General features: G+C 40.2%; 1 protein-coding gene across 1 annotated transcript; it reads right to left on the reverse strand.

The window, feature by feature from the left end:
* Positions 1-354: 354 nt before the first annotated feature.
* On the reverse strand, positions 355-19,442 carry wnt2 (wingless-type MMTV integration site family member 2). Its single transcript, XM_031279794.2, has 5 exons — positions 17,909-19,442; positions 16,663-16,883; positions 12,335-12,612; positions 11,409-11,673; positions 355-1,120 (listed from the first exon to the last, which is right to left on the reverse strand). The coding sequence occupies exons 1-5, from the start codon at positions 17,989-17,991 to the stop codon at positions 915-917; spliced, it is 1,053 nt and encodes a 350-aa protein (XP_031135654.1). The 5' UTR covers positions 17,992-19,442; the 3' UTR covers positions 355-914.
* Positions 19,443-19,540: the final 98 nt, after the last annotated feature.

A 19,540-nucleotide genomic window follows, 5' to 3' on the forward strand; every position in this document is an offset into this window, starting at 1 on the left:
ATTTATGTTCTTTGGCGAGGAGTTCAAATTGAACCGTAAAATTGAAAACATGCGGGAGAAAAGGACCGGCTCTGAATCGCACAACACTTGCACACGCTGATGTTTCTGTTACGAACGGGTTGCTGATTAAATGGAAGGTGTCGCCAAAACAAATCTTACAAAACATCCATACATACTGTCATCAAAACATCTGTCAAACGAATGATGTGTTTAAATTCTGCTTTGTATTAAATTGTTGAAAAAGCTCAGAGACTGCCCAGGGAACAACGCAACTCTCTCTCCCTGTTGAGCGATTTGACAACACTACAATAGATTATATAACTTAAGATATATTTTCAGTGTATTTTCTCAGTCCTCAGGGTGGTACTGTACCTCCAAAACAACATAAAACTGATTGATTGATTGATCTGATTGAGCCAGTCAGCCTTTGAAAACCAGGTTTTTGGCAGTAAGACCTAGTTTGTGTTGATCGATATATATATTTTTTTTAAATACCGGTCATTTAATCTTTAACATGTTGATGAAAGCGCTTCCATTTTCTGCCCTGATCGTCTGGAGTCTGGAAGCTCTAGCAGACAGAAGAGTTACCTTGTTTTGTTTGGAATAAACAGCTGGGTAATGAGCATGAGCAGCAAAAACACAACATGGCTAAACCAAGAAAAGATACTCATCCACAGATCCCAATCCACAGAGAACCCAACTACCTACTGTTTAATTGACAGGTAATATTTTGGAAGTGCGGTGCAGAAACACTGAGGGCTTAGCAAAGGGTCGTGGAGTCAGAACATCCATCCTTGATTGTCACTTACAGCTTGATGACAGTAGCCCAGTACAAAAGCAGTGGTTTCTACACGCTGGCCCAGTATGACTGCTGGCTGAATGTGAGCGGTCAGTAGTGTTCCGTGGCGGCGACGTCACGTCTGGCCCTTACAGGTGTGCACGTCGACCTGCTGGTGGCAGTCGCGGCAGTGCACGGCGCAGCACCAGTGGAACTTGCACTCGCACTTGGTGGTCCGGCTGACGCGCGACGTGTCGTAGCCTCGACCGCAGCACATCACCTCGCAGCCGTCCACTCCGCGGGACGTCCGGTTACAGAGTCGCCCTCCCGTCCCCACTGACCCTGCAGAGAGAGAGAGAGAGAGGTCAGTGAGGATTTAAGGACTTTATCGGCTTTTCATTCATAGTAACGTATCTATAATCATTCACTTTACAATGTTTGACACCATCTGTGCTTTCGTACAATTCTCTGTGTTCATTTTGAATTTTGAAAATAGGTGAGAATCAACAACAAAAAAAAAAGCTTCAATATTTTGCTGTTCTTAAAAACACCTCTAGGACCGGTATTCCAGAAATGTGGAGCTCGGTGGGCAAAGGCTTGACCACCAAATAAGTTGTTATTAAACCGAGGAACAGTTAAGTTACATCAAGGGAACGTAAAACGTGTGATGGAGTATTTGGGGAAATAAGTGCTTCTTCCAAATTATTTTAGCAGTAGGATTTAAGTTGGAGTTCATTTCCCACTGAACAAACATTAGATTCACTCACTAAATGCAAAAACACATTTCAGTAATTTCTCTCCAAAATGAGACTTACTGGTGGAATCGCTCGACACCCAAACAGACAATTATTCCGGGCTGAAAAAGTTAGAAAAAGCATCCTGGGAAATTGCTCCGGATTTAAGACATAAGTGCCCCTTTAACACAGTTCCTCCAGTGTGGAATGAGGACGTGACTTGGCGGTACAGAAGCCGCAGTGTGGCCAATCAGAATAGTTTAATTGGCTATCAAGAGCCAATGGGAGCGCGGTATAATGCTGGCAGCGCAGCACAGATAAGACAGAGGGGGTGAGTAAGATGATGAACGTTGGACGAAGGAGAGATGAGGGATTGATGATAGGAGCCGTCAGCCGGCACTCCCACTCTTCATCAGCTGTTCATTTTACAGGAGACATCCATCTCCTCAGACTGGCCACACTGATAGTGTTTTCCACTCATTCTCCAGCCGCCCACACACACTCACTTTCTATCTCTGCAAACACACTTACATTATCTATGATTTCAGGTGTTGTTTCACTGAGGGAACAGCTGCTGAACTTTCATTTATGATAATCTACGGAAGCCTGCGATAGTCATACTGTAGCAGTGGATATTTTAATACTTTCTTGTGATCACATCAGAATGATCTCAACTTTTGAACCTTGATCAAACAAGGTTTTTTTTAGATGAAAACAGCAACTATTTTGAAAATCCAAAAGTACATTTTTGATGGTTCTGATTTTATCAATTGTGAGAATTAACTGCTTTTCAGAGTCTTGCATTCAAAGAAATTGAAAATGTGAAGACGTCACCTTGGACGCTAGGAAACTGTAATGGGCAATTTTCAGTATTTTCTGACATTTTATAGACCAAATGATTAACTGAGAAGATAACTGGTAAACGAAAATGAAAAATGTAATTCTGATGTGATCATGATCTAGCATAAACTGTAAACTAACTGCTGACACACCATCGGTCCTCGACAGAGATGTTTCAGGGACTTTTATCTGTTGATGTTAAATATGAGCAACATCACAGCCAGCAGAGAACATCTCAGAAAGCACTAGTAACGTAGCAACGCACACACAGCTCCAAATCTTGAACAGTGTATCGGGTGCACAGTAGAGGCAAAGTAATGGCACACTGGCCAAATCTGAATGCGTTTTGGCTCGAAGCTGTCATCATCATGTTGCGACCTTTACTTAATGTCTAGGGCAGAGATCTTCAACAGGGGGTCCGGGACCCCTAGGGGGGCCTCAGTCACTGCAGGGGGGCCTCCAAATTATTGTTAATTTTTGAAAGTTTTTTCAAAAATTAAAAAGTCTTTACATGAATCCAACATATTATTAGCAAATATAAATCCCCATTGATGATAGTATTACTGGCCTATAGGTAACACTGTCACTAAGGTAGCCATCCACAGATACAGTTAATCCCAAAGGATTCACACATTTATGTTGAGAATTAAAATATTATTTATAAAATCATGTCAATAACAATTATTATTTTAATAGCTTAGTATTCTATGAGCTAAAAAGGTATGTATAAGGCTTTAGGCCGCACTACACGTTATTGTAGGCCCAGTTTAGTATGAAACTTTTTTATACAATATTAGTAGTAGGGGGTCCCTGCTCTGTCTCTCTTTTAGTTAAGGGGTCCTTGGCTTAAAAAAAGCTTGAAGACCCCTGCTCTAGGGGAACACAAGGAGTAACATAAAGTTTACCCAAAACCATTGCAAAAATTAGACCAAAACACCAAGAAAAAGTCTGCTGAAACACTAAGTGTAACAATGAATGACTTTTATTTACAGGGTAATTATTAACAGAGATAAACCAACTAACAACCAGAAAGGGAAGCAAATAAGGTATCAGTGCAGGCTTTTTGTTTAATATTTTGGCCTTGGAGACCCTAACTAGAAAATAAAAACTCAACTGGTCTATAGAATTAAACAGAAAGACAATACTAAGCTCCCTAACTGAGCACTAAACAGGAGCAAAAGGGGAAGCAAAAATAAAAGGCAGAGAACCCCTATAAGGTTACCAACTTGTCAGCGAAGACAAAAGATTGATTAAACCGAGCTGTATGTTGACAACGGCTTCTAGCTAAAACAAGTTCGGTTTTGCCCACAATAAATAAGAAAACTATTCATCTGTGAGTGCCGGTGTTCATCAGAATCTCACGTTTTAATCTAATGATCCCAGAGGGGTCAAGTAACGAAGTACAAATACTTTGTTACCTTACTTAAGTAGAAATTTTGGGTATCTATACTTTACTGGAGTCATTATTTTACAGCAAACCGTTTTCATTACAGCTTGTCATCGTTCAAAAAAACACAAAAAACAAACAAAAACAAAAAACCTATAAAGATAAATCGCGCCATCCGGATAGAGTGAATTTGATTGTGGTTGGATGAGAAGTATAAACATATACCATTCCGACACCCTATTGGTTTGTACACGATCCATCGCACCTGCACATGACACAAATCACGTCACACTCCAGCAAATAGCAGACGTATGTAGCCTAGTACGAAGATGTCTGTGGCAGAGACTCGAGAGAACTCGGTGAAATGTTCCAACCAAGCACCAGCGAGGAGGTTGGTAGCCAGGAAGACCAGCCAACCCTTCTACATCCCTGGCCGTAGCTGGAAGAATTTTTCGAAATGGTTGGATGCAAAAACAACTCCTTTCTAATGCGCTGCAAGCTCTGCGCACCCAAGTACCACCAGCTAATTGTTTCCAAAACTCGGCGTCTAATCTGAAAAAGCATATTGATATTATTTTTTTCCCCTTACATTACTTTTACTTTTATACTTTAAGTAGTTTTGAAACCAGTACTTTTACACTTTTACTTGAGTAAAAACACAACTCCAGAAGTCTTTTTAAACCCTAGTATCTATACTTCTACCTGAGTAATGAATGTGAATACTTTTGACACCTCTGAATGATCCTAACAAGACAGTTTGGGTTATTGTGTCCAGATTTCCAGATAATTATTCTTCTGTCACGGGAAAAACAACCCTTGTTATGTCGAGTTAAAGACAAACCCATTCCTTGATCACAAGTACAATAAAACTGTGGAATCAGCACCTTTCAGATAAAGTCTCAACAAAAAGTGACTCATTATGAACAACATTATCCTGGAGGCCAGAGGCTCTGATGTATGTGTGATTCGTAGAGTATAAATGGGCTCCGGCTCGGCCTTTCACAACATGTCATTGTGTTGATGAGTGACTGAACTTGGCTGGCAAATGCAGCATTTATCAAAACACAGAAAAATAACAAGATAAATAGTTTGGATTCTACAGAGCCCATTGTGTGCCATGGAGAAGAAAAACTAATTTCTGCTGTTGAATTATTAAATTGTGGTTTTCACATTAATAATTCATGTGCACAAATTGACAGAACCTAACATGAAACAATATTGTTGACATTTGTTTAGGATGTCAAGGATTAAGGGCACAACATTTTTCAACAGGCAAAATCTGAAGTATGTTATTCATGTACCTGTCGAAAATCAAAAACTAAACTAAATCCAAGCATCTCATTTAGATGAGACGATTATTTGACACCCTTTTACCCGTAAACATAGTTCATATGATTTAACGTTGTGTTTGGTGAATTGTTGCACAAATTAAGTTATTTGAGCACATTTATTATTCAGCTGTACACAGTTTTGTTTTCTATTAATTTCCATTGCATCGATTCAGAGGTGTTTCAGATTGTTCAATTTGAGTTAAGCAGCAGCTACAGTCTTCATGAAACTAGATAAAAACATAGAAGAACGTTTCTATTATATTATTTAGTCTTTTGTCACACATTTCTGTAAACTTCAGCAAGTTCCAAACACACCTGGTTACCATTATCACAGTTTTCACATGTATCTATAAAGAATATACAGTATAATAATCACACATACTGTACTATGTCACACAGTACAGTAAAAAGCTGACTGCAAGAAACTCCCCCATCAGAATCAGACCACACCTCATTAAAACCTCATATGCGTTAGTTGATCAACATAAAATGAACAATATTGCATTTTCTGCCTTTATTAGACAGTGGAGAGCTGACACACAGTGAAGTGAGATGGGAAAAAACGTGGTGCCGGACCAGAACCGAGGACATCACAACAACACGGTCAGTGTCCTCAACGCCCTCAAGCACCAAGACACCGCAATTAACAATCATTTAATCGTTTTAGTTAGTAGTTAAGAATAATCATGGCAAACATTCACTGCTTCCAGCTTCTCAAATTAAAGCATTTGCTTCTTTTTTCTTCTTCCTTTAAATATTATTGGGTAACACTTTACTTGAAGGTATCTACATAAGAGTGACATGATACTGTCATGAACACATGACTCTCTCATGACACATGAACCCTAACCCTAACCCTAACCCTAACCGTAACTTGTCATGACAAAAACCGAATGACACTTACTAAAAGAAGCGTTATGTCATAAACATTTATGACTTGTTTATAATGTTTATGACATGTTCATGACAGCGTCATTGTCACTCTTATGTAGATACCTTCAAGTAAAGTGTGACCTATTATTGTAACAGAAAATGACTTCCGCACAGCTATAACATGAGACAGGTGCGTCGTTACGTAGAACTAGTACCAAAACGTTGCCAATTATTAAATTTATCTTTGCAAGTTAGACAGTGTGCGGGAGTTTCTTTGCAAAAATATTATTGTAAATTGAACATTTGTTGGTTGGTTGGACAAAACAAGACATTTGAAGACGTCACCTTGGGCATTGGAAGAATGCGATGGGTCATTTCCACTATTTTGACATTTTATAGATTAAACAATGAATGACTTGGCTGATGATGAAAATAGCTGGAGCCCTGTGTAACAAAACAAAACATGGCTAACTCTGCAGTCTTTTCTAGTTTTGTGATAATCCTGAGGATGTTTGAATTTGAATTCTGAAAGCTTGATTAAACCTCTGAGCTGCTGTGGTACAGATGTTCAGCCAGCAGAGGCCTGTGGCTGCAGTGTGCAGGTGGGGCCGACTGTTACTGTCTGACTGCGAAGCAGCACAAGTGTTACTGAAGAGGAACATGTGTGTGTTCAGCTGACTTTTCCTATATAAATAAAGGTTTAGAGAAAATGATGCGCTGGCTTCAAGTACCATCTCGAACATTGTTCTGGAATTTGCCCGTGTTTACATTCTGCTTCACTCTGTGTGTATGTGTACTGTCTCTGCACCATTCCCTCGCCAGGTAATATGTCTGGGCATGACCTGAAGCCCCCCCCCCTCTCTCTGGCAGCGTGCCCGCTCGTCATCTACTGGTATGCTGCGCTGCGAGGGATGACATCATGGACGGAGTCTTCCTCACAGCCTTCGCTCTCCCTGCGTCTGCTTATTGAATTAAGATGAGGGGGCGCCGAGAGATGAGTTTAGCACCTGAGCCTCGCCGGGGCTGAGGGAAATTGATTTCACACTTTAAAGAGGCACAGAGGGGCCGTCTCACTATGTGTGTGTGTGTGTGTGTGTGTCCCCATCTGTCTGTGAGAATGGATTCAGTCTGTGTGTTATTCAGAATGATTGAGGGTGAGTTTGCATGTCTTTGAGAGGTTTTTCTGTGTGTGTATGTGTTGGGAGAAAGAACAAAACATGAAGAACTCAAAGTGTGTGTTTGAAGAACGACTGACTTCATGTTTTTGTATGTGTGTGTGTGTGTGTGTAAGAGAGAGAGAGAGAGAGAGAGAGAGAGAGAGAGAGAGAGAGAGAGAGCATGATTCAATGTACAGTACGTGTCATGGCTGTGAGTGCGTTTACATGCCTGTCTCTCTCTGTGTGTCCCAGAGGAATTAGTCTTTAGAGAGGGAGTGAGTTAAGTTCTCATGAGAGGCCCAGGGCGAATGAGTGTGTGTGTGTGTGTGTGTGTGTGTGTGTTACCTCACCCTGCTTACATGTACACAGCACATAACGCCTTTATGTCTGCTGTGAAGCCTCTACTTGTTCCCTAAAAGGGGGCCCTAAGACCTCCAGAGGTCCATCAGGAGGTTACAGGGGGAATTTATTTCAGTAGGATTTAGGATCCAGAGAGGCCATGTTCAGACAATCAGTAGAGGGGATGCAGCTCATGATTGCACATTATGTTGTCAGTTAAATCCTTAATTGTTCAATAAAATGTCCAAAGAATAGCAACAAAAAACTAATAAATTTTCTTAAAGTCAAGGTGAGGTGCCATCAAGGTGCCATCTTGTTTTGTCCAAAACCAAAAATATAGTTTTTCACATAAAAAAAAGAAACTAGGGCTGAAATTAACTATTATTTTCATTGTCGATTAATCTGTTGATTATTTTCCCGATTAATCGATTAGTTGTTTGGTCTATAAAATGTCAGAAAATGTCAATCAGTGTTTCCCAAAGCCCAAGATGACGTCCTGAAATGTCTTGTTTTGGCCACAACTCAAAAGATATTCAGTTTACTGTCACAGAGGAGTGAAGAAACTTTTTTTTCTCAAACTGATTAATTGGTTGTCAAAATATTTGGTGATTACTTTAATAGTTGCCAACTAATCGATAAATTGCTTAATCTTTGCAGCTCCAAAAGAAAAGCATCAAATCATCCCAATTATAAAGCTGGAACTAGAGAATGTTTGGCATTTTTGTTTGAAAAACAGACTTTAATGATAAATAAATTATTAAAATAGCTATGGATTCATTCTCTATCGATCTCCTAATTGACTGTTTCAAGTACAGAGTTTATCAAAGTCTTACATTAGAGTTAAACAAATCAAATTCAATTATTTTATGGCAAATTGACCTGGCTTAGGGGTCATTTTATGAGTTAAGGGTGTCCTGGTGGCCTAGGGGTTCAGATGCCCATGTAGCTGCAGTGTCCTTAGTTTGATTCCGGCCTGTTGTTGCTATCTCCATGTGTCCCATCTATTTCTGAACTGTCACTATTCAAAAGCAAAATAACTAAAAAAGTAAAAACAGTGGAACTTAAGTGACGTAATGACACATTGAGCCCGCACCAGCAGACAGTGAGATGCAGTTGAAAGCTCCCAAAGATCAAGAATTAACTTCCATGCTCAACGACAAAAAAATAAAAAAACGCTCTCGTCTTGACCTCTTAACTCAAACCATGCTTCTGAAAATATCTTAGCATGTTAAACAGCAGGTTAAAGTGAGTCTTATTTTAGGGTCATAAAACTCTCTTAGCGCCTAAAAAGACCATGACGGTGACTGATAGCTTATACTGCACACACCGACAGGAGTCCATGACAGACAAATCCCAGGTTTGATTCGCTACAACATCCAATGTTTCCTCTGACTCTGACTTAAGTGCGTTGAGCAAGACATAAACTTTACATGCAAATATCTGAGGCTCAATCACACAGCAAAGTGCAAGTCAAAGCGTTCAACTATCACTTTCATTTCATAAACACCCCATTTTGTTTCTAGTTGGGCCATGAAATACAAAAATAATAGGACAAGGTTCGCACATAAATGCAGACTTCCTCTCAACCTGCACATTCAACTACACTTCCAATAAGACTAAGAAAATCTATTCAAAAAAAGCATCAAAATATGTTTGGGGTGAGGGTAATATATTTGTGGGCTGCCCAAATTTAATCCAAGTGTCCAACCAAAAAGACTTTGGAGAAGCATCTCACTTTGACACGACTGTAACAACACTTTGCCGTTGTTACCACACTGTAAACTGTATTGTGGGACCCAACCTTCCCCCGAAATATACCTCTCTCTGCTGGCCATTCATGCCCTCAGGCGTGTGTCTGTGTGTGTGTGTGTGTGTGTGTGTTTCCAGTGGTGGTGATTTATAGTGATCTGTGGTGCTCTAAGGTTTCAGTCCACAGAAGTGTGTAATGGGTCTTAAACTGGCCGACACCCGATCACCACGGATCATCTGCTGCCTGACAGGCATCCACCTCCTCTGGAACACACACACACACACACACACACACACACACACACACACACACACACACACACACACACACACACACACACACCTGTGTGTGTAAACCAGCGTCTAGGCTCCGATATTTGACATTCTTCTGGCCTGATGAAAACGGTCTTACAACTGAAACCTCAGGTTGAGTTTCATGTGTTTTATTTAACCAGTCAACAGAAAAACCATACAGGAGTATCCACAGAAATCACAGTCAGTTTTCATTCTTAGCAAAAACTAACTTGCAGCCCTCGAGCTGTAATGATTCACTCCTAATGAGATACTGTAGATAGTGTGAAGGGCAGGCTGACACTGGAGCTGCACAATAACTTCAAGATCCACTTTCTCTACTCAGGAGTTTAATCACTTCAAATGTAGGATGCTATCACATCACGATAAGCATCAAGTTTTTGAACAGCAGCTGGAATTTTGATTTGACACAAACACAGCTCAACAAAAAAAGGATTACTTCTTCACAGCAGCTTCCTAAACTCTGCAGGAACTGTTCCAGGAGCAGTCAATGCAAGCTGAACCCGCTCCCTCTGTACGTACACTGTAAAACATGTTTGTTGTTTAAAGAAATCTGGTGATATGAATCCCTGTTTACACACTGCAGACATGACGGAAAGCCATTAATTGTGAACTGAACCTAAAAATGGCACCAACCATAACAAACATCCATTGACGCGCAGGAGCGATAAACAATTCTTCTCGTTTTGATTCCCCCGTGAAACAGAAGCACATAGTAGTTTTCAAGTTGCCTCGAAACTATGAATCGCTAAAATTACTAGACAATCTGAGCTGGGTATGTAAAATACCAGCTCAATGCTAAACTGCAAACTTCTAGCTCCCTATGAGCCGATACGGCACATGACAAACTAGGGCTGCTACGATTCGATCGATTAATTGTTTGGTCTATCAAATAGTGAAAAAATGTCCATTCTAGTTACTCAAAATCCAAGGTGATATCTATAAATGTCTTGTTTTGTCATTCCAAAACCCAAAGATATTCAGTTTAATATGATATAAAACAGAAAAAGCAGGAAATCTCCATATTTGAGAGGCTGAAAACAGCATTTTCTGCCATTTATGCAAGTAAAATTACTTTAACCAACAAAATTAATCGATTATAAAAATAGTTGGCGATTATTTTTCTGTCAATTAACTTCAGTTCGGTAACTGAAAGGTTTGAGATGCCAAAAACATTTAACCTGCTGGAGCTTTTGTTTTTGTAATTCAACCAAATATTTGTGATCAAGCATTTGATAACCTTCATGACAAATCTGTTCACACCGACCAGCATGTTTGTTGAAGTGTTTCAGTTTAGTTTGGTTCATTTGGCAAAGTGAGAACTCAAGTGGAACCAAGCAGCAACCTCCGGGTCTGAAAAGTGAAGCAAATGTGAAAGTGCCTTAAACCTGCATTCTTTCTAATGGCCAGCAGGGGGCGACTCCACTGATTGGAAAAAGAAGTCCGATTGTATAGAAGTTGATAAGAAAATGACCCTACTTCTCATTTGATTTATTTCCTTAGTAGGGCTGCGCAATATATCGATATTATATCGTTATCGATATATGAGGATAGATATCGTTTTACATTTTGAATATCGTAATATGACATAAGTGTTGTCTTTTCCTGGTTTTAAAGGCTGCATTACAGTAAAGTGTATTTTTGTGAACATTTTCCGAGTTAATGGTCTCAATCGCTAGTTTCAAGTCTTCTTCAATACAGCATAGTGTTCATTTGATAAATGATGGTTACATTTAGAGTAGGGATAGATCGATTATCAGCCCTTGCCGATTATCGGGCCGTTTTTTTGGCAGTTTGCAGATTATCTGTTTGAACTGATAAAGTTCATTAATTAAAAAGTGTGCTACTTTGGCTCCGCTACAGCTCTGTGTGATGAGCTGATGTTCTGCAAAGTTCATGGGTGTTTACCTGACTCGTGGTCCCGTATGCAGTAGTCCGGCGAGTCCTCGAAGTACACCAGGTCATTCTTGCTGGGTCGTTTGAAGTGTGTGTGCGCGGCTGTAAACCCAGTTCCGTACTGGTTGACGGCCACCTGCACTGCGCCGTTATACCTCTTGCGAAGGTGGTCGCCAGTGCGTCTGAAGTCAGCCATCGCCAGCCAGCAGGTCCGAACGCTGCACGATCCGCTGACGCCGTGACATTTACACTCCAGAGTCATGAAGCGCTTCACCGCCTGCCGAGGAGAGAGAGAGAGAGAGAGAACAGGAAGTATGCTACAGAGAAGATTGTGTGTGGACAGTTATTATACTGAAGTGATGAACTGTAACAAAAATAGTTCGAGGCGCAACAGCAGTTGCCCACACTGACTGTTGAATGCAAACAATGCAAGGTATCATGGTTTTCACCCAGTTTCTCCTCATTCTAAAAATTTTAAATTTAACATAGTAGCTTAGTTTTTGTTCAAAGATTAGTTTAGTTAGGATGTCAGTGAGACTAAAGGATTTCTCTTTTTCCTTCTCAATATACAGACTGAAAGATACAGTTGACCACCACATCTGAAGATTAAATGCAGGTAAAAGAATCCATTTCAAATAAAGAACAACCAACAGATTGTTTAAGTGTTTTTCTACTTTTCTACTTTTGAGGCTGGTTTAGGTTCTGGCAGTCGTTAAACTATATGAAAACATACTGCCATACTTTTAACTTTTTTTTCTGTGAACATGTAAAGATTTGTACAGTTATCATTCTTGTACAACTCAGGATTTGGATTTTTTATTTTTCCACAGTGGCTGAAAAACTGCAAACTTTAGCAGCTGCTTGAAACCAAACTAGTTTTTCAGAATAAATTACTGTCTGTGAAACACATTTGGTGAACTGATCAGTTGCCTGCTCACCTTCCTGCCGGCTCGGTTGTTGTGCAAGTTCATGAGCGCCCGGGCGTCCCTCTCCTTCCTCTCCTTGGCGTCCACAAAGCCCTGGCTGAAGCGCATGGCGTGCTCCACGTGGTCACTGCAGCCGCCCCAGTCAAAAGAGCCTTTGGCGTCCCGCGACGAGCCCTTCTTTGTGGGATCGCAGGAGCAGGAGTCCAGCTCGCCTTGGCTGCAGGCTCGAGCCAGCGTGTAAACCACACCGGCCGAGGAGATGGCGTACATGAAGGCCACTTCGCGGCTGCCTGGATGGGAGAGGATGAAACGCTGTGAACAAGGAAGCACACATCTGTAACAAAAGACAGGTCTCTAGATTCTAACTACACATTGAGGTCAGAGGCTGACACCATATTCTTTGACCGAACACTAAAAACCACAAGTTCAGGATAAAAAGAAAAAAAAGAATTCAGTAGTTACTGGTGCACTTCTCTACATCATTGAAACTCCACTGATGTGAGATGCAAATCAAACACAAAAGTTTTATCTCTTATTGATCTTGGATCTGGCGTTTCCCAACATTAACAACGGCAACATTAAGCCATGACAAACGGAGAGATGCTTCAACCGCCGCTGCTACCTGTATGACCCGTGTTTGTTGTTGCTTGCTGGAAGCTGTTATATCATGTGAGGCATGAAATAAAAACGCTTCATCTACCTCCAAGTTGGATAAACAGCCAAGGTTTACCAGCAATTCCCTGACAGAGAACTCTTATCTTCCTCCACATGTAAGTGATAAAAGATCTGACAGAGATCAAAGGCTGAGGCTGGGAAAGTGTGTGTGTGTGTGTGTGTGTGTGTAAAGGCAAGTGGATGTATGACATATTTAGAGCTGCAACTAATGATTATTGATTTTAATTAGCAATAAGCTGATCTCTTAATTCATAAATTGTTTTATCCATAAAATGTCGGAAAAAGATGCAAAATTAGCTCTAGCATTAAACCGGTACGGACGGTACTGATTTTAGTAACAACCCAGAAACTATATTATCTGCCATTAAGTACCAAGTCTCTATCATATACAATAAATGTGATTTTAAGAAGGTTAATAATTTACATTTCATTTACAAACTGTAGTTTTTCGGATAGACATAGATCGATATAAATGTAATTAATACAAGAACTGGCATTCACATAGTTTCAGCTTTTAGTCATTTTTTTTAATTGAAGAACCCCTGACTTTATTGCATCGGTGAAAAACTGTTGCAGGAAAAACTCGAACACAAATTCAGTTCATAACGATAAAAGAAAGGAGAGTAGCTCTGAATCTTTATGTTAAAGGAGCTTGAACCGACAACAATTTGATATTGGTATTTGATAAAAAAAATGACTTTAAAAGGATGAATCAAGTACTTAAAGGTGCTGTAGGTAGGATTGCGAAGATCCAGGACTTTGAACATCAACAACTTCTCAGTCCCTCCCCCCTTTCTGCTAAAGCCCAAAATGGTCTCCTAAGCCCCTCCCCCCACAAGGGAGAATGAATGCGTGTGCATGAGCAGTGATTGACATGCAGTTAGACACCCCCCCTGGCCCTGATTGGTGCATCTAAATAGGGAGCGTTGGATTTTTGCAAATCACATTACAGGCTGTAGGTGGTGCCAGAGGAGCTGGATTTTTTTTTTTTATTACCTGCTTCATGTAGTTCTACTCGAACACAGGGTCAGTTTCAGCAAATATGACAGAAAGTTAGTTTTTATAAGTCTGCACCTTTAAATGTTAATGCTTTTGCCGATCGACTATTTTAATTGCAAGACATATTAATGAAGACACACTCTTAACTAAACATAAACTTGACTAAAATCTTAAGTTCTTTACGAATTCTCTGATCAGATAGTTTACCAATAATAGACTCTTGTTTTGGCAAAGTTTGTATATAGCTGCTGGTGTACGAAGAAAGAAAGTGTTTCTTATTAAAAAAAATAAATAAGTTTTGGTATTGAAACTCAGGTATCGTATCAGCACTAGTGTTAAATAACTATAACACATACATACAGTGATCTCAGTGAGTGTGTGTCGCAATCCAGTAGCTAAGTTGAGCGTGCCTAACGAGGTTAATGAGGAGAACGCTGAGAGAACACGACACCAGAGAGGAAAAAACTCCTGTGTAATTGTTTGAAATTAGCCCGGTGACATTGACTATAAGGAGCTTCTGACGGGGCCTCGATGTGCCGTTATAATGCTGTGTGACACGGCCAGGGCCCGGCTGGGAGGTCTGAATACCACACGGCTGATTAGAGGCCCCCGACATGAAACGGACTAAGTCGAAGGATCCGCCTCGCAGGTTAAATCTCAGGGCATGGGAGAGGAACATCAGGCCGCCGGGTCCTGATGATCCTCCACTGGCTATAAAAAAAGATTATGACTTGTTATAACACGTCCTCACAGGAGACACAGACTTATTCTAGCTGCTCAGACGCACAGTGACACGTCTAATTTGACAGAATGCTTCTGTCCAGAGCTCACATCTGTCACAGGCAGCGGCAGAAAGCTTAATACTTGTTAATCATTTAAATCTTTGATGTTTCTCATTACTGCTAGGGAGGAGCCATTTGTCACACTCTTTATAACATCTATTTTCCCTTACACCCCCACACCCCCAAAAAATATGTGACTGTGTCTTCTCTTGACTTTGAAAAGCTCAATGAATCAAGTCTCTTCTTCTGCAAATGATAAGAGAAGATAAACACAGCTAATGAGCCAATGTGGATCTTGAAAGTGGTGGGATTACTTTTATTTAGAAAAAGTCAAAATTTCTCCCATTTCTCATTTGAACGAGCTGAGTGGAGAGTAATTAGCTAACTGAGACAGTAGCTGAAACATAAACATCACTGTGATGAAACGGAATCAAACAGATACAAATGTAAACTTTTTTTAACTAGTTATTAATACCACCGACACTGAAATAATAAATTGTATAAACCTGCAATCAATTAATCTCATTATCATAAAAAAAACATCTGTGGATTCTTTTTTTTTTTATTCTCATCTATAAAATGTCAGAAAATAGTGAAAAATGTCCACGGTGATGTCTTCAGATTGCTTGTTTTGTCGGACCAACAGTCAAAGGAGGAGGAACCAGAAAGTGTTCTCATTGTAATTAGACAGTATTTTATCATGATAAATGACTTAAAAGGTTAATTATCAAAACATTTGCCAATTGATTTTTCTTCCACTGATAAATCTTTTCAGCACTAAATCTGCTTACCAGAAGTCATAATATTACTACAACAAAAGTACTGAATAGCATGTTAGCCCCCCAACACAAGAACACACTGACAGAGAAACCAGTCGGCTGCACCAATGTGATAAATGTACAATTGTAAAGTTAGACGAGGTGTGGAATGCGATTCAACCTCTGTGGGGGGAAAAAAGAAGAACAACATATCTGCGAGGGAACTATCAGTTTCCCCAGAAAGCCTCAGTGTCGCAGTAAATCAACACTTTCAACACAACACACAACCAACCAATTGTTTAGATTTGTCAGGGTTAAGTTAAGGCAACATGTTTGTTACTGCAAACAGATCAGTGTGCTGCTAATCATGCAGGGATTCAATTCCAAAAGGTGCCAGCAGCACACAATGACCTGGAAACACGACCCAGCAGATACTGTTGCAGACAATCCAGCCACTAACTTTCTATTTCTAGTCGTGCAGTGTTTAAGGCAGCGACACCCCCTGAAGTCATATCATGAATATTACTTTCTGCACCTCTTCCCTGCATCCTACATCATTTACCACGGGGGTGAGCAATGATCAAATTTGACTTATACTTCATTTAGAGATGACACCTGTAAACCACAGCATCTTATTAGAATTTTCCAACAAAAACACTCAAGAGAGACTATAGAGGATCATTTAACTGCCTTTATTTAAATGTAACTTTCATTTGATGTATACACACATAATTAATGGAGACAAAGTGAGGCAGGTATTTAACATGGACATGATATCAAGTATTTGAAGTAACTAAAACTAACGACTTGCAGGGAAAATTAGCCCTGAATAATGAGATACTTTTTTTACTAATCCCTCAAAACCCTAACAGGTTTAAATGTTATTTTTTCTCTTGTCTGTCCACCTGAGGCTCAGTGACTTGCTCAAGGACACTTAAGCAGGCAGGGTGCTTCCTGGTTTGATTTCAGATCCTCTAGATTAAGGACAGTCTCTCCCAGCTGTCCCACATTTTCCAGAATAATGATTTTTAAAACCTCCTTTGGTTTAAAATGTGACTTTTTTTTTTTTTTTTAGGCTAAAGTAAGATAAGTCCCCCCTCCCGGATCTAACATTCCCTCCACTCACTGCGTAGCAGCAGGCGTCCGAACAGGTTGTGGTCCCTGGCCGTGGTGTTGCAGTTCCAGCGGTGGTTTCGGAATTGGTGCTGGCACTCTGAGATCCAGTCCTTCATCCCGGCCCCGATGGCCTGCATCACTTTGGGGTGCTGGCGGCACAGCTGGCGCTGCTTGTTCACCAGTCCAGGGATGTTGTCGCACATCACCTGGGAACCCAGGGTGCCCATGTACCTGCAGAGCAGAGGAGCAGACAGATAGAGAGCCAAACACTTGATGAACGTCTTGGAAAACCTTTTAATTAAGAAATTAATTAAATGTAACAGTAAAACAAATTTTGGTCACTGAGTTCTCTCAATGATCTTAAAGACAGAAATTAAAGGACATTATGAATCTATTCTATCAACAAAAGTGCAAATAACTCAATATATGCCTGCACAGAAGAGACATTAAAGCCTTGTAGGGTAATCAGACACCTATCTTCTGCAGAAATAGAAAAAGATAATGAAATAAAAAAAAGAAGTGTGTTCTTATGAAACACACTTCTTGAAAGTGTTGAAACCACTTTGAACAAGTCCACACTCCCATGTACCTGCAGAACCAGGTGATGAAAGACTTGCAGGGAATTTGAACACTTGCAGGCTGCAGGGATTTCCCTCACCGATTAAAGACCAGAGCAACAAGAGAAAAGGAATTGAGGAAAATTATCTGTCTAAATAGCCGCTCAGTATCACAGGCAGTGTGAGGTTTGGAATTTGAGCCTTTGCAAATATTCATTAAAGATTCAAGAGAAAAACAGCATTCAAGAGAAAGTCAGCAAATAAAAAGAAATTAAATGATATCGAATGACTTTATGCTGTAAACTTATCTGTCCAAATATTCAGTCTTCAACTTCAGTATTTCAAAAAATACAGTTATTAAAACCCTGGGGGGATTTTCATTACTCAATCTCTGGGAAATGTCTAATGGACTAAAGGAAAAGAGGAATTATGAAACCGTTTTGGAGGTAATTCAAACATTTTACACATTTAAAAAAAAAAAATAATAATAATCAAAAGAAGGAAAACATACTCGAGATAATTTCACATAAATCACATTTTACTGCAGACAGATTCATTTCAACATTAACCGTTTTGGAGCGTATAGGCTATATTTTGCGCGTCGCGTTAAAACGTGTTAATGAGAAAGCCATGCATTTAGCGCGTGGGGTTTTGCATTTAAATAAAGATGTAAAAACAATGCACAGTAGGTCTACTTACCACCAGGACGTATCGACCTCGGCCGTCAGCCAGCAGATTGCTACAGATAAATAAAAACATATTCCACTTGGCAATAAGTTCATATTAAACAAACGTCGGTCCTTTATGGATCTGGACGGAGCATTTCCACGGATAAAAGACAACTATAAAACATTAGAGAAATCGGAACTTGTTGAATCTCCAAATCAAGCTTGGATTAAAAAGATATCACAGACAGCCGGAGAACGGAGCTTTGCGCGTAAAAGCCATGACCGGCTCGGGCTGTGCACGGTGGTAAAGTGCTTATGAGGAAAAAGTAAAGCGCGACTGTCTAATAGTCCAGCAAATATTTTCAGTGGAGATGATGTGCTATCAGGTTTAAATTGCTTTACACAAGGGGTGGGCAGAGTCCCGTCTCAGGAATGAGGTGAAAAAATGAGACGTCTGAGAGTATCTGTTCAGGCTGGTTTGACACCAGACAGGCTTGGCCCGCGTCCAGACCGGAGCTCCGCTGCAGCTCTGAGATGTGGTCCACACTGATGAGCTCTTCACCGTGATGGGCACCGACGCGTTTAGGGAAGGAGCCGGCTGAGGGGGATTCATCCAGCACACTCAGCCAATGCCAGTCAACACAAACGCGCACAAACCATCTTAGATTCGAGTTCAGGGGACAGCAGATGATTGAGATTGACCGGGGTTTTGTACGATGTCCCTGTACCTTTGCGTATAAATTATATAGAGGATAGTGATTTGAGGACACAGGTTCCATTTATTTTACGCAGATGACTTTTCAGAATATTATTTTCAGGACTTCGAGTAGTGGCGTTTTATTTTGTAATACTGTGAATAATTTGTCATCCAACTATACACCCACGTCACATAATGACATGTCTGCTTCCTAAATACAGTTTATGCTCATTCATTTATCTTTATCTTATATATTTGGTAATTTTCCTGCTCGTTAAGGCATACAAATTTGGATTTACTAAAAGAGAGCCCATTGCCATACCCAACTGACGCACATGTGCCAAATATTTCTGATCCCCAAAGCATGACGCATTGTTATTTTACAGCCTTATACAAACCATCGCTCAGTCCAACTAATAACTCAGGAATGATGGTTAAAAAAGGGGACAGAGAAATTACGCACTGATTCTTCCAAAGCTGCACCTAAAGGTGATGTGTCCATTTCAATTGGATTATCTATCACAGTCTTTTTGAAGTCTTTGGGGGAAATCTGTACCACTGTCACACGCTATTTCCTCCATCTTTGATCTGGCCCGGGTGTATGACCAGATGACATTAATGGGCAAATTGGATTTTTCGCATGATCCCCGTGGAAGAAAACCATAAAACAACAAAGAGATTTAGAGCTCTCTCTCTGCTCTTCTCAGCCCATTGGACACGACTTTGTTGTTGCAGCAGCAGTAGTTATAATAAGTCTGTAACAGAAATCCAATTTAATTGGAGTAATTTGTTCACTGTCATACCAAATCGCATTAAGGCTGGTCACCCTATTCCACTACATTTTCCATGAAGAGAAAGAGAAGTTAACATCATCAATGTAAAGTCAGGTTATGGCCTGAAGACAAATTAAGTACGTCACCAGGGCTAAATTCACTTAAAGGACTGAGCTGATATCTCACAGACAGA

Source organism: Sander lucioperca, chromosome 7, assembly GCF_008315115.2.
Source record: "Sander lucioperca isolate FBNREF2018 chromosome 7, SLUC_FBN_1.2, whole genome shotgun sequence".
Classification (NCBI taxonomy): domain Eukaryota; kingdom Metazoa; phylum Chordata; class Actinopteri; order Perciformes; family Percidae; genus Sander; species Sander lucioperca.